Source organism: Lepidochelys kempii, chromosome 9 (assembly GCF_965140285.1).
Source record: "Lepidochelys kempii isolate rLepKem1 chromosome 9, rLepKem1.hap1, whole genome shotgun sequence".
Taxonomy (NCBI): Eukaryota; Metazoa; Chordata; order Testudines; family Cheloniidae; genus Lepidochelys; species Lepidochelys kempii.
In genome coordinates, this window is record NC_136388.1 from 27,671,516 (window position 1) to 27,686,018 (window position 14,503).

Below are 14,503 nucleotides of genomic sequence, written 5' to 3' on the forward strand. Positions count from 1 at the left end.
CATGTCACAGCTGGAGCTCTGAAAGGTATTTCTATCTCTTTATATGAATCCAGAGGCTATAATTATTTTTGATTAACAACTATGATTTCTCCCACCCTCCTAAAAGGGCAAACATGTTAACTTTATAACTATTTATTTAGTTTTCCTGTATATAATTGAATGCCTTAGTTCAGGCAGAGTCAGATTAGATTCCTATATTATTCTTTTGTTTGTCTGAAAGAAATAAAACAGTGGGTTGAAAACTCCACTTTTGGATATAATTAATGTCTTCTGTTCTATTTTTTTCTTATGTTCCTGACTTACAGCTCCAGCTGTTTGAATTTTTTGAGAAAGAAGCAGCTCAGAAATTTATCTGTGATCATATACAATGTGTAAGTGAGGAATAAGCAATTTCTTATGTTGAGTTATTTTGCTGCTTCCCACCCATTCTATTTCTCGTATAAAAACTGATCTTGCTTATAACATCATATTTAATGTGATCTTCAGAAACTTAATGAACATGTCATGAATCATTTCTGATTTTCACTACAGGAAATTAGAACAATACATTACACGGCTTGATCCTGCTCTCAGTGAAAGTAATGGGAGTTTGGCCAGTGACTTCAATGGGATCAGGATACTCCACTCTATGTAATCAGGAGCTAAATTTTATGTTAATGAAAAAGTGGTTTGTAAAAATACAAAAAAATTGTAAAGTCACTAAAATCATTTGTTAAAATCTGCATACAAAGAAAACAACAAATAGGACTGTAGTTTGTTCTATGAAATAATAGAAATGATATGAAAGATTGCTATCACCCCTTTTGATCTGATCCTACTGTGATTAATAAGTCAGTGGCAAAGCTCCCATTGACTGCAGTAGCAGCTCATGCATTTGGTCCAGTATTTTCATCTAAGATTGTAGCAAAAGGCGCAAGGGATACAAATCTGAAGAGTTAACAGAAGGGGTATCTCAACCAATCATGGGTAACTGCCATAATTCCTTCTTTATTGTTTTTTAATCAGTTCAAAGGTGAAGGAAGCCATGGTGTGATCTTATTTCTATACAGCTTGCTTTTCTCTAGGACGTTGGAAAGGTAAATTATGTCTTTTTTTAAAACCTTCTATACATGTTTAGCAATATCATATGAAGTGGTCTCTTTCCTCATGACACTGGGAGGAATTAGGAGAGGGAAGCCAAATTATACCTGTATTGTACCAACTCTTATCACATAGATAGTGGTGACAGTGACTGAAAGTCAATGGGACTTAGACATCTGAATCACTAAGGGGTTTGTATACACTCAAAAATTATCACTCTAACTATACTAATAAAGGTAAGTGGCACAACCTCTATCCCCACCCTAAGAATGGATGCAATTGTATTGGTGTAAAGGTGCTTTATACTAGTATAGTTATTCCTATGTGGGATAGGGAATAAGTTGTATTGATATAAGGCACTTTTATACCAATATTACTGCATCCACACCAGAATTGTATCAGTATTTTAGTTTTAAAAAAATTATACCCCTAACAAAAATAGATATAGCCATACAAAATAGGTGAGTAGACCAGGTCTTAGGCACTTTTCAAAATGTTACCCACTAATTTTTCAGTTCAATTCCTAAAGATAGGTATTAGAATTGTTAATAATAGTTACCAGAAAATGCTAAAGACCACCCGGAACCAAACCTTGTGAACCAAACATACATACATTTTGGGAAAGTTTGGGTCTGGGTCTAAATTTGAATTTTGCATCTCAGATCCAACTCGAATAAAAGTTAAACCTGGGTTTATAAATAATAGTATAGCTCAATCACCACTGCCTTGCCTGTAATAAAGAAAAACAAAAGAACCCTGAGGAACATATTGCCACTTTAATTTTTCTTGACAATCATACAATGATGTACAGAGTCATTCCTATCATTCAGCTGACACCACAATAATACTTTGTTTTTGGTTGCACAGGCTCCAAAAAGACCTAGACTTCACAACATCTCATCTGTTACAATTCAGTCTTGGAAACTTCATCTGTAGACAGGTAGGACTATGTGATTTTTTCCTGAATGGTTCTTGTAAAATATGTGTAATCAGTTTACCTAATATTCACAATTCTTAATAAGACCTCCCTAAAGGTAAATGGTTCCACTTCCAAATATGGTCAAAAGGTATTTCTGACACTTTAGAATCGTGCTCTCCTAATTGACTGTCTTAACATTAGTGTACGCATTTTAGGTCAATTTCCATTATTGCTTCTAGTCTTTTCAATTTCAGAAAGAATCCATCAAGGTCTTCCCAATTACAAAAATATTTTTATGATTTCTTACTTTCCATTTAAAATATAAAAAAGAACATCTGTACACAAACTCTAGATGTCCTGGCCACAACTAAACTTGTAGTCTCAAAAAATATCACCACACACCAAAATACAATGAGAAAACAGAACAAACCAGGCAGCAAAGAGTAGGCCCAGTAGATATCCCCATCCCACCCCACTCAAAAACTATTTGCGTCAGCCTCTACAAGTCCTATCAAACAGATGATTTTTACTGTTCATGGTTCATATACCTACCATAGCTGACTGTTGGTCTCCCAGAATTTGAATCACTAATGTTACCCATGATGAAGATGATTTCCTACATCATTTGGTGGCTGAGGTAGAAAAACAGTCATAACTTTTACTATGTTTTGCTAAAAGGCAAATGTTAGGCCATAAAGGGTTATGGGACAGATCCTCATTCAATGGATGTAACATGAGTTTCCACCAGCTAAGGATCTGGCACCTATTATTTGCAGAGAAGAAAAGCAGATTACTGTGTGCTGGATGTCTATATCCAGAAATGACAATGAGGATTGAGAGCCATCATTATGGTTTTTACTGTCGCAAAATGCTGTGTTTTATTGCCAAGGGCATTGCTGGGCTGTGTAAAGCTTCAGGCATTCTCCTGACATCTGCTATGGTGGCTTCATTAGGTATTTTTCCACCTCTGAAAATTATGTGGCTTTGGGGGCAAAAGATCATAAAAACAGGAAATTAAGTCTAAAAACATGCAAAATTAAAAAGGTTCACATGATAGTGAGCTTGTTTTAGTTTGGGATTTTTTCAAAAATAGGGCCAGTTTTGGATTTTTGACAAAATGCAAAAATGCTCACATGGCAAGCATTACAAATGTAAATGCAAATATTTTCCCACTTCTAGTTACTTGAATCAAAAGGCATCAGAAGGTACAGATTGCCTACCTAGGTCTATCTTCAAGGCACACTAAAGGATAATACAGAAGTACAAGCAGGTGTTAGGGGGAAGCAAATAGATATATGTGCTTGTGCAGCATAAAATAAACCTCAGTTATTCAGGGATGCTGGAATAGTTTTTATAGTGGAGGTGCTGAGAGCCCATTGAACCAAACTGTAAACCCTGTATATAATGGAAACCACTTCAAGCCAGGGAGTGCTGCAGCACCCCTAGTTTCAGCACCTATGCAATTATTTGTGGGAGACATCAGTGACAAGCAAGATTTAAGTGCCTAGGGTTCAGAATCATAGCAATTGCTTTTCCTCTCTGAGGATGCTTGCAAAACAAGTGGAAATGAGAAGAGAACAGAAGTTGTCTTTAATAGCAAGCACATCCTGGTGAAGTAATGGATGGCAACCTGTTGTAAGCAGAAGTCTGAGTTTGGTTTTGCTGCCTGCCCATATTTTCATTAATTAATATAATGAATCCATCCTCACATTCCCATAGACACAATGGGGTTTTTACTACTGATTATACAGTTTTGAAACTTCCATCAACACAAGCATGGTCTAGCAGAATGAGCCTGGGTTCAGAGGCAACGCTTCTGAGTTCTAGTCCTGGCTATGCCACTGACTCACGATGTGGCCATGGGAAAGTTGCTTAACCTCTCTGCATCAATTTCCCCATCTGTAAAACGGAGTTCAAAATACTTATCTTTGTCACAGGGAAGTGACATCTGGAAGGCTCTATGTAATGACAAGTATTATTACTGGCATGTAGGTACCAGGGTGACAGGTGTCCTGAAAATGCCTAAGACAGATGTGTATGAAATCATGCTTTTGTGCCACCTACTCTATATAGAGAAAAAAAAGGAGCTATAGGAAAGATGAACAACAGCAAGGAATTCTAGAGCGTAGTTTCTGCTCTGCTGCCTGAAAGTGTAATTGTAGGTCATTTCCCCTCTAGGCAATTCTCAACGTCATTTTAACAGGCAGAGCAAGTCCACATGTATTTAATGGGTTCCAGAAATTTGACAGTGAAGGTGGAGTGCAAGAACTATTGCATGGAGTCCTGGCCCGCAGTGATGTGGGCTATTTACGCTGGAACAAGGAGGAAGTGGAGCGTTACAGACCCCTCCAGGTGAGAGCGTATGCAAATCACTGAGCTGCACTGACACGCCTATGCTCAGTTCCCCTGGCTTCAGATTATTACAGTGAGTGCACTATATATCATCAGCTTTCCCCTTAAATTTCATTTAGCCTCTGTAGACTGGGAGCTTATCTTCACTGGAAAATAAAGTGTGTTCTTAATTTGAGTTAGGTAACTCAAGATAAAATACTAATGAAGACAAATCATGTGAAACCTGCAAACCGTCTTAGAAAGGTTCCTGTTGGGCAATATAATGAAAGCACAACGGTTACTGAGGGTGGGGGCCACATCATGGCATTGGAAAAAGGCAGTGGAATAAGGGAATAGGCAATAAGTGATCAAGTAAAGCATCTGAAGACTAGGTAATTACAGGGTTGTTGTCTCAATGCCACCCTGCCATGCAGCTAAAACGTGCCAACAGTGACACACACAAAACTAGCATAAAAACAGATCATAGGCACATAATCTGAGTGTAGCTGGGTAGAAAGTAGGTGGAGTCAGTGGGAGGAGGGACAGGGGGAAAAGGAGGATCATGCAAAGAAAATATGGAAATACATTTGTAGAAAGCCATCTGAACTAAAGCTGACAATGTCTGCATTAAGCCAAAATGCAGCCAGCCCCAGTTAGCCAGGTCTACACACACACACATTCTCATTGTATAAGTCACACTCCACTCACTGCCAATGCAGAAGGGCAATGGATGGCCACACATTTACAGTTACTGCTGGACACAGACACACACATTCTCAGTCTACAGCTCCCACACTTTCCCACCCGCCTCCCATACTCAATCCCCACCGCTAGATGCCCATATGCTGAACCTTTAAGGCACACTCCTGCCCCCTCCTTTTGTCCAATCCCTGGCCTGCTGCATCACAGGAGTTTCCACTTAGATGGCTAAAACAACCACACTTTGCTCACGTGCCTACACCACCAGCAGATCCGAGGAGCTGCTGTATAGTTTCCAGTGCTCCCTATTCTTTTCCTTTGTTCCCTAAGGATTTTCCAGCACCCTTGTTCAGGCCATAGGAGAACAACCCCAGTACTCAGTGTGTTGCCTTGCAAACTCCAGGGCTTCAAAGCTACAGCCCTCAGAGTAACACATCAAACACAGTAATAAAATTGGCTGAAGAGTGAAAGTATCGCTGATGGAAAGAATGAAGACAATGAAACACTCTGATGTATATGTAAAGAAGGGCAGTGTGGTCTGATGGATGGTGTTCATGACTGAGAGTCATGATTCTCTGGGTTCTAATCCCTGGCTTTGCTACTGACTTGTGTGGCTTTGGGGCAGTTCAAATACCCTGTCAATGCCTCTGTTTCCCTTTCTGTAAAATAAGTGTAACCCTTCTGCCCGTCAGAGTTGGCAGCAACAAGGGCCGGGTTCAATATCTAGGGGATCCATTCCAATAACACAATGCAAACCGGCTCGAGCCCCCACCCAGTGACCTGGGACAAATATATACCACCCCCGCTGGGTGCCTCCAAGAGGCAATACTTCCCCTCTCGCAAGCACATAGTCTGAGTGTAGCAAAAAGCCTTTTAATAACAGAGAGAAACAATGTGGCATTATGTTGGGAAAACACCAGCAACAGGATTCATAACACAACCCATGAGCAAAAAAACCCACCCCAAGCAAATTGGGGGATGCCCCTTTCCCTTTGGTTCTTGAGTCCAGCAACCCCAAATCACCCAAAGTCCCAAAAGTCCAATGACCCAAAAGTCTCTGTCCCTGGTCAGGGCAGCCCCAGAGTTTGAAAGTTTATCTGCGGAGCTTTACCTCCCAACCTGGGTGGAGATGGGACGGGGGTAAGAGGCACCTTACATGATCTGAAGCTGACCACCCCACAGCTCCATAGGCCTTCGCTTCGCTCTGCTAGCCGCCCCACGAACTCCTTCACTCAGCTCCGCGCTCCACCAGCCGGTCCACAAACTGCTCCGCGTCCCACCAGCAGCTTCCGCCATCCTACGAACTGCTCCACCAGCCTGTCCACAAGGCACTCCAGCCGTCCCACAAACTGCTCCACAATATATCTTCAGGCTCCCCCACTACTTAACACAACGCTCAGTGATTTCAGTTCACTGAAATCTTAGTCAGTTCAGCTCTTTGGTGAATTCAGCTTGTAGTAGGGGAGCCTCAGTGCTGGTACATCATTAGCCCAAAGTGAGCTCAGCAGCCTGTAACTAGACTCCTAATGGAATCAAAATTAGCTCTGATATTCCACAGTGGAGAGAGGAGAAAGTGCAATTAGCATGTAAGGCCCTCACCAAGGGGCCCATGCCACCAAGTATTAATACTTGTCCCCAGCCTCTCTCAATTCACAGAGTTTTAAAACCCACGACCCTTGCCTAGCGAGTGCTACTTAGTTGATGGTGAGTCCCTCCATCATAACAAAAGGCCAAGTACAGTTCCAAGCACAGTTCCCATAATCAGGGTAATAACAATTTATTCTTCCTGCCCCAATAACAGAGACACTGGGGATCCCACAGCAGCCAAAGTGACCATTTGGGCAGCTATGGCCTCATTCTAGGCGGGGTGGGTGTGCCTATGCAAATGAGATCAGCCCCTGAAGTTCTTTTCCACAACTTGCCACACCTCACCACCAAATGTCAGGGTGAAGCTCATCCTGACACTGCTTACATCAGGATAAGATTTACCTATCTCCCAGAGGTGCTGTGAAGTTTAGTCAGTCACGATTTGCTTTAAAGATTCAAATACACTTCTAGACTGTCAATGCTGGGAAACTGCTACTTCCATCTGCTTTTTGCCTACTCCCATAGGAGTTTAAAACAACACAGTCTGCCCTTTATGAAGATGGGATTTAAGCTGCTTGAAGAGTCTTTTAATGTCTTGGGACATTTATTTTAAGGTCTTGAGTTACTAGGGCCCAGATCCAAATTTGGAATCCTAAATACCTTTGTGGACCTGAGCCAAGGTTTTCTTATATTAGTTCCCTTTTTAAGACTGAAATATTTTCACAGATCTAGTTAATGCAGAACAAATGCAAACATGACCCTCTGGGGTTAATTTCACTTATCCAGAGAAGACTCAATACATGTTGTTCTTTCTTTCCTTACATGTGTTACTCTCATTGTCATGCTCTTGAGGCTTACATACATCAATAGCATGGTGATCATTTCAAACTTGACATACAAGACATTGTTGTCCAATTCACTTTTTTCAGCTGACTTGCATTATTAATCTTTCTAGATAGGATGCTTTCCCCCTTCCCCAAACAAGAGAGAATACACAATAATGCAAAACATAAAGTTTCTTTTCTTCTTTTATGTATGAGGAATTATTTACACCATCAAATGCTAGAGTTAATCTTAGCTGTCTTTCCTAATAAACTACTGCATGGATATGTCTAAGGACTAGAGTCTATAAACTGTTTAGGGGGTTCCTTCTTCTTCAGTACTTAATTCTGCCTGACAGATTTTGTTCTCAAAGTGAGGAATTATTCTGTCTCTAGATTGGTCATATCTCATTTCACCTTGGTAATTCATCTTTACACACCAGACTTAATGTTAATGGTCATTGGATGCAAGCTGTTTGTCGATGAAGCACTGGTCTGAGACTGCCAAATATATATCATATGACATCAGAGTCCAAACTTAATGGAAAAGCAATGAAAACAAGGTTCAAAGGCCACATCCAGAGACATTAAATTTGCATTTCCCCAAGTGATCCTCACAATAGCCTGCCAACAGAGACACAAGACCTTTCATGAGAGGCCAATTCAGCCCTGTTGTAAGCAGACACAACTCCATCGAAGTCTATGGACTTATGTCCTCTTACACCAGAACTGAATTTGGCCTGTTCTCTGTAACAGCAGTATTTATTACATTTTATACCATTTAGAGAGCACCCCCATTATTTTTCTGTTTTAAGTTATGGGGGCACGTTCTGATTTCACTTACCCCTGTATAAATCCAAAGCAACTTAAGTGGTGTTACATCACTATAAAACCTATTAGGGTTGTCAAGCGATTTAAAAAATTAATTGAGCAATTAATCGCACTGTTAATAATAGAATACCATTTATTTAAATATTTTTGGATGTTTTCTACATTTTCAAATAGATTGATTTCAATTACAACACTGAATACCAAGTGGACAGTCCTCACTATATTTATTTTTTATTACAAATATTTGCACTATAAAAAAATAAATAGTATATTTCAGTTCACCTAATACAAGTACTGTAGTGCAATCTCTTTATCATGAAAGTTGAACTTACACATGTAGAATTATGTACAAAAAAAACTGCATTCAAAAATAAAACAATGTAAAACTTTAGAAGCTACAAGTCCACGCAGTCCTACTTCTTGTTCAGCCAATCGCTCAGACAAACAAGTCTGGTTACAATTTGCAGGAGAATATGCCTCCTGCTCCCTGTTTACAATGTCACCTGACAGTGAGAACAGGCGTTTGCATGACACTGTCATAGCCGGTGTCACAAGATATCTACATGCCAGATGCGTTAAAGATTCATATGTCTCTACATGCTTCAACCACCATTCCAGAGGACATGCATCCATGCTGATGACGGGTTCTGCTCAATAACGATCCAAAGCAGTGCAGACTGACACATGTTCATTTTCATCATCGGAGTCAGATGCCACCAGCAGAAGGCTGATTTCCTTTTTTGGTGGTTTGGGTTCTGTATTTTCCGCAGCAGAGTGTTGCTCTTTTAAGACTTCTGAAAGCATGCTCCACACCTTCTCCCTCTCAGATTTTGGAAGGCACTTCAGATCCTTAAACCTTGGGTCGAGTGCTGCATTTATCCTTAGAAATCTCACATTGATACCTTCTTTGCATTTTGTCAAATCTGCCGTGAACGTGTTCTTAAAACGAACATGTGCTGGATCACCATCCAAGACTGCTATAACACGAAATATATGGCAAAATGTGGGTAAAACAGAGGAGGAGGCATACAATTCTCCCTCAAAGAGTTCAGTCACAAATTTAATTAACGCATTATTTTTTTTAAGGAGCGTCATCAGCATGGAAGCATGTCTCTGGAATGGTGACCGAAGCATGAAGGGGCATATGAATGTTTAGCATATCTAGCACATAAATATCTTGCAACACCAGCTACAAAAGTGCCATGCGAACACCTGTGCCCACTTTCAGGTGACACTGTAAATAAGAAGCAGTCAGCAGTATCTCCCATAAATGTAAACAAACTTGTTTGTCTTAGCGATTGGCTGAACAAGAAGTAGGACTGAGTGGATTTGTAAGCTCTAAAGTTTTGACATGGTTTTGTTTTTGAGTGCAGTTATGTAACAAAAAAATATATAAATTTGTAAGTTACACTTTCACGATAAAGAGATTGCACTACAGTACTTGTATGACGTGAACTGAAAAATACTATTTCTTTTGTTTATCATTTTTACAGTGCAAATATTTGTAATAAAAAATAATAATATAAAGTGAGCAGTGTACACTTTGTATTGTGTTGTAATAGAAATCAATATATTTGAAAATGTAGAAAAACATACAAAATATTTAATAAATTTCAATTAGTATTCTATTGTTTAACAGTGCAATTAATCGTGATTAATTTTTTTTAATTGCAGTTAATTTTTTTGAGTTAATTGCATGAGTTAACTGCAATTAATTGACAGCCCTAAAACCTATATAAGTAAGCGAAATGAGAATTATGCCCAAGAGAGTTCCTGTATATTTACACCTGTGTAACTGAGATCACAACCTAGCCCAGAGGTCTGAGGTTTCTATGAAGAGACATTATGAAGCAGGTCCTGGAGGATAATGCAATGCTCAGACTACCTGGAAACATACTGGACTGGGAGAGTTCACTGCTACTCATGGGGAGAAATAGATTACATACTTTTAGAAAGACTTTTCTTGTTGCAACGTTCAGCCCTTCAAACCCCACTGAATACACCTTCCTCTCCACGGTCACACCACATCATACCACTGTTTCTTTTCTATATTTTCAGATGCTGATGTTAGCTGCTTACATTACCACATAGACCTACTGACAGAATAGCACCAACGTTCAGTAGCAATTGCACAAATGCACTTTAGAATGAACATAGGACTGTGGAATTGGGTCCACAATTTGTTGAACTGGCTACAACCCATTCATTATCTCACCCTTTCTTAGACCATTTGGAACCCCATTATGTCAGTGTTATTTTTAAAAGCTGATTCCCGTAAATGTATTCCCAGGCTTAGGATCTACTGGAGATTTTTTATTACACTATCCATAAAGCAAAGTGCACTTCTCAAGCTAAAACATAGTGGGTGAGATCCTCAGCTGCTGTAAATCAATAGACATGAAAGCACAGGTGAGGATTTCATCCGCGCTGGAGTTCAACTTGAGACATATATCATTTATACCACCTTGACTTATTTACTCATGTCCTGATTAAAAGGTATCTGCAGAGATATTACTAGAGGGAATGGACAGTAATACCTCCTAGTAACTCTGTATTCAGAGCAGTAAAACTAATGTTCCTTTAAAGCAACATAGACATTAAGTGCCTATTAATAATGAAAGTATGTTTGAAATACCCTTTTCCCCCCCAGGTTGGAAGCATGCTAAAGACTCCTAAATTACCCATCTGGCTGTGCAACATCAGTGGCATATACAGTGTTCTTTTCAGCACAAACAGGCTGCTCTTATCCGACTGGAAAATGGAACACATCTTTGATCTTTACTTATATAATGGGCAGCCATCACAGAAAAAAACAGTACATCTAACAGTAGGTAGGCATTTAAGCTTATCAAAGAAAGGTATTTAAATGTATATCACTATCAGTGTTTAATATTAGTCTGTTCATGTAGAAGATACAGTAAACAGTGCATAAGAGATGGCTCAAATCAAAAGTTTCAGAGTAACAGCCGTGTTAGTCTGTATTCGCAAAAAGAAAAGGAGTACTTGTGGCACCTTAGAGACTAACCAATTTATTAGAGCATAAGCTTTCGTGAGCTACAGCTCACTTCATCGGATGCATACCGTGGAAACTGCAGCAGACTTTATATACACACAGAGAATATGAACCAATACCTCCTCCCACCCCACTGTCCTGCTGGTAATAGCTCATCTAAAGTGATCATCAGGTTGGGCCATTTCAGCACAAATCCAGGTTTTCTCACCCTCCACCCCCCCACACAAATGATTTCTCACCCTCCACCCCCCCACACAAATGTAGCTCACGAAAGCTTATGCTCTAATAAATTGGTTAGTCTCTAAGGTGCCACAAGTCCTCCTTTTCTTTTTTCAAATCAAAAGCTGATTTTAAGAGACATAATCAGTTGGGTGGGGACAATATTCTTGAGCAGAAGCTCTATTATTGGGGCGATATCTAAGAACATTGTCAGTAGAATTGACCACTTTTGAATCTATATATGAATATCAAGAATCCTCTGAGATGCTGAGCATCCTCGATACCCACCAATATTAATAGGAATTGAGAGCACAGCAAAATGCAGGACTGGGATCACATTATTATTATTACATGTATTACAGTAGTGACTTGAGGCTCCAACCAAGATCAGGGCCTAACTGTACCAAGTGCTGTACGGACACCTAGTGTGAGACAGCCCCTGCCCTACAGAGTTCACAATCTCAATGGACAAGGGTGGAAGAGAGGAAGTATTATTATCCACATTTACAGATGGGAGACTGAGGCACAGAGAGATTAAATTACCTGCCAAAGGTCAATGGCAGACCTAGGAATTGAATCCAGATCTCCTGAGTCCCAGTCCAGTGACTTAATCGCAAAACTGTCCTCCCCTAATGAATCAATAGCACAGATACATCACGATGTTGCAGCCCATAGGCCAGATCATCCATTTGTGTCTAATAGGTACAGAAAGAGACTGTGCCACGATGGCCAGTCTGCTGCTACTCTACTGCACTGTACGCCGCTGAGGCTAGGTCTTTTGGGGTACAGCAGTTTATTGGAGCCGGGAACTGGATCTGTAGGAGGTGGCTCAGGGACTGCCATTCTGGTTGGATGGGCCCTAGAACTGTGACTCAACGATTATACTTTCATTCCATGCACTACATTGTAACCCCACCTGCAGCTTTCCCACCACCCTTTGCCCCATCACTGCTATCTAAAAGCCACTAGGGGACGTTATGGCTGCTCTGATTTAATAAACTGTATATCCTGAGCTTTGCATGCTGCTGCAGGTGCAGACTTTGATGTATTTTCAATAACAGCCTTCTAAACAGCTAATGACTGGCACAATAACCCATGGGAAAGCAAGACTTCATTCTGAACCGTTTCACTGAGTTCAGAATCAAGTAATAACTGATGGAAAGGGTCTCTCCAGCCTATTTATAATCAAGGGGAAGGATTGAGAGCCCAAGGGCCTTTAACATAGCTGGTCTTAAACTGCCAGGAAGTGTGCCACCCAGAGGTCATTACTGCTATTGTAAACTAGGGTCAGATTTTTAGGATGTGAGGTCCTTGTCCATTTTTACACCAACAGTTCGTTCCAGTTGCATGCCCATATGCTTGTAATGCCCACAGACTTCAAGCCTCACTTTCTGAAATTCTGACCCCAAAAATTGAACATTTAAAATAGTCGCCTTTGAAATTATGAACTGTTGGAAAGCAAGCAGTGCCACCTATGTTAAATTTAAACTGCATATTGCCATGAGTCTAGAGTTTCATCTGCAATAGCTGCATTTGCCTAGCAGTTCTAGACCAGCTCTGCATGTAGAAGAGCCGAATATTACCACACAGTCCCATTAGGCTTCTAATGTGGAATTTTAAAATCTGATCAGCGGTTGCACAAAACAGCCAATGGAGCTGTAGCAATTAGACTCATATTGCTGGGGTTTTTTCACTGAATTTGGGGCACTGCTCTTTCAGACACTCATTCTCATCATTGGGAAAAGAATCACTGTGAAGAAAGTGACCCAGAAAAGAGATTTCCTTCTGTGGAGATGGCAATCAGAACTAAGTGGGAGGGGGCAGCCATCAACTGGAATGGGGCTGTCCCATTCTTCTGAAGAAAGAGACTGCACAAATGTGGCATCCACGGCCCTGTGACTGGCTCTGTAAAGTACGGAAGTCCACTGAGGAAAAGAATGCTTTGTTACCATTAGAACAATCTTTGCCATCTTAACAGGACTCCCAGCTTAGACTGGCATTTCGAATCACTTTGCATTTGGTTATAAATTATCATTTATGAAACAGAAGAATTCATTATTAAACTCTTTTAATCTATACAAGAATTCTGGGAGGGGGTGTAGTTTATGCTACACACACACACACACACACTTCTCACAGCTGCAGGCTGAAAAAAGAGTAAGGAGAAAAGTGGAGCATGGCAACTTTTTGGGAGGAAGAAGGGGCCACACCAACACTATCACTTTCTCCCAGGGCAAGCAGTGATGTTAACTGAATAATAGTATCTCCTATATGTGTTGTACGTAGGGGAAATAAAATCAGAGTCAATAAAGCGAGGATAGTATAAATGACCATTATGTTCATCTGATGTGTATGAAATGTAAGCTGCTCAACGTTTCAAATTCTTTGCACTTCTGACTTGTCACTTAATTAATGTCTTTAAAAAAAGAAATCTTCTACTGTAAGTAAAGAAAGCGTCCTAGTGGACTGAGCATAGGATTTGAAGCTGGGAACTAGATACAGCTCACTTCTGAGGCATTTTTGGTTGCAAGGTACAATAGCATGTGATTTTTCAAATGCACTCAGCATTGACCTAACTTTGCTCGCACTGGGAGCAAATATGAGGCAACTCTGACCAATTATTAAAGTCCCACCCGAAGACTTTAAATGTGAGAATGTAGCCCTGCTTCAAATATTGAATGACATTCATTCCTTGAATTTCAGGATGGTGGAGAGTAGAACTGCACTTTCTGCACTCCAGTTGCACCCTTGTGCCAGGACTCAGTTTCACACAGGGATTCCTTTGGCCCAGTGATTACTACAAGGTCTTTTGTGGACAGCTGTCCCTTCCCTGTGTGCATTCCATATATATAGGGCGACCATCTTTTCAAAAGGCAAAAGCGGGACATATGCAGGAGTCCTGCACCCCCGGCTGTGGCCCCTCCCCCTGCTTCTCCTCCTCCTCTTCCCCTGAGACCCCACCCAACCCAGAGGCCCTGGCCAGGCCAGAGGCTGGAGCCGGGC

The 14,503-nt window shown here is 40.6% G+C and overlaps 1 protein-coding gene across 1 annotated transcript in view; it reads left to right on the plus strand.

The window, feature by feature from the left end:
- The window catches only part of MINDY4B (MINDY family member 4B), a 31,649-nt gene extending 18,230 nt beyond the window's left edge, over positions 1–13,419 (plus strand). The window contains exons 9-14 of the mRNA XM_078854332.1: positions 306–371; positions 1,006–1,076; positions 1,948–2,020; positions 4,178–4,351; positions 10,919–11,099; positions 13,220–13,419. Coding sequence (XP_078710458.1) covers positions 306–371; positions 1,006–1,076; positions 1,948–2,020; positions 4,178–4,351; positions 10,919–11,099; positions 13,220–13,359 — 705 coding nt within the window. The 3' untranslated portion in view covers positions 13,360–13,419. The remainder of the gene's footprint in view (positions 1–305; positions 372–1,005; positions 1,077–1,947; positions 2,021–4,177; positions 4,352–10,918; positions 11,100–13,219) is intronic.
- The last annotated feature ends 1,084 nt before the right edge of the window (positions 13,420–14,503 follow it).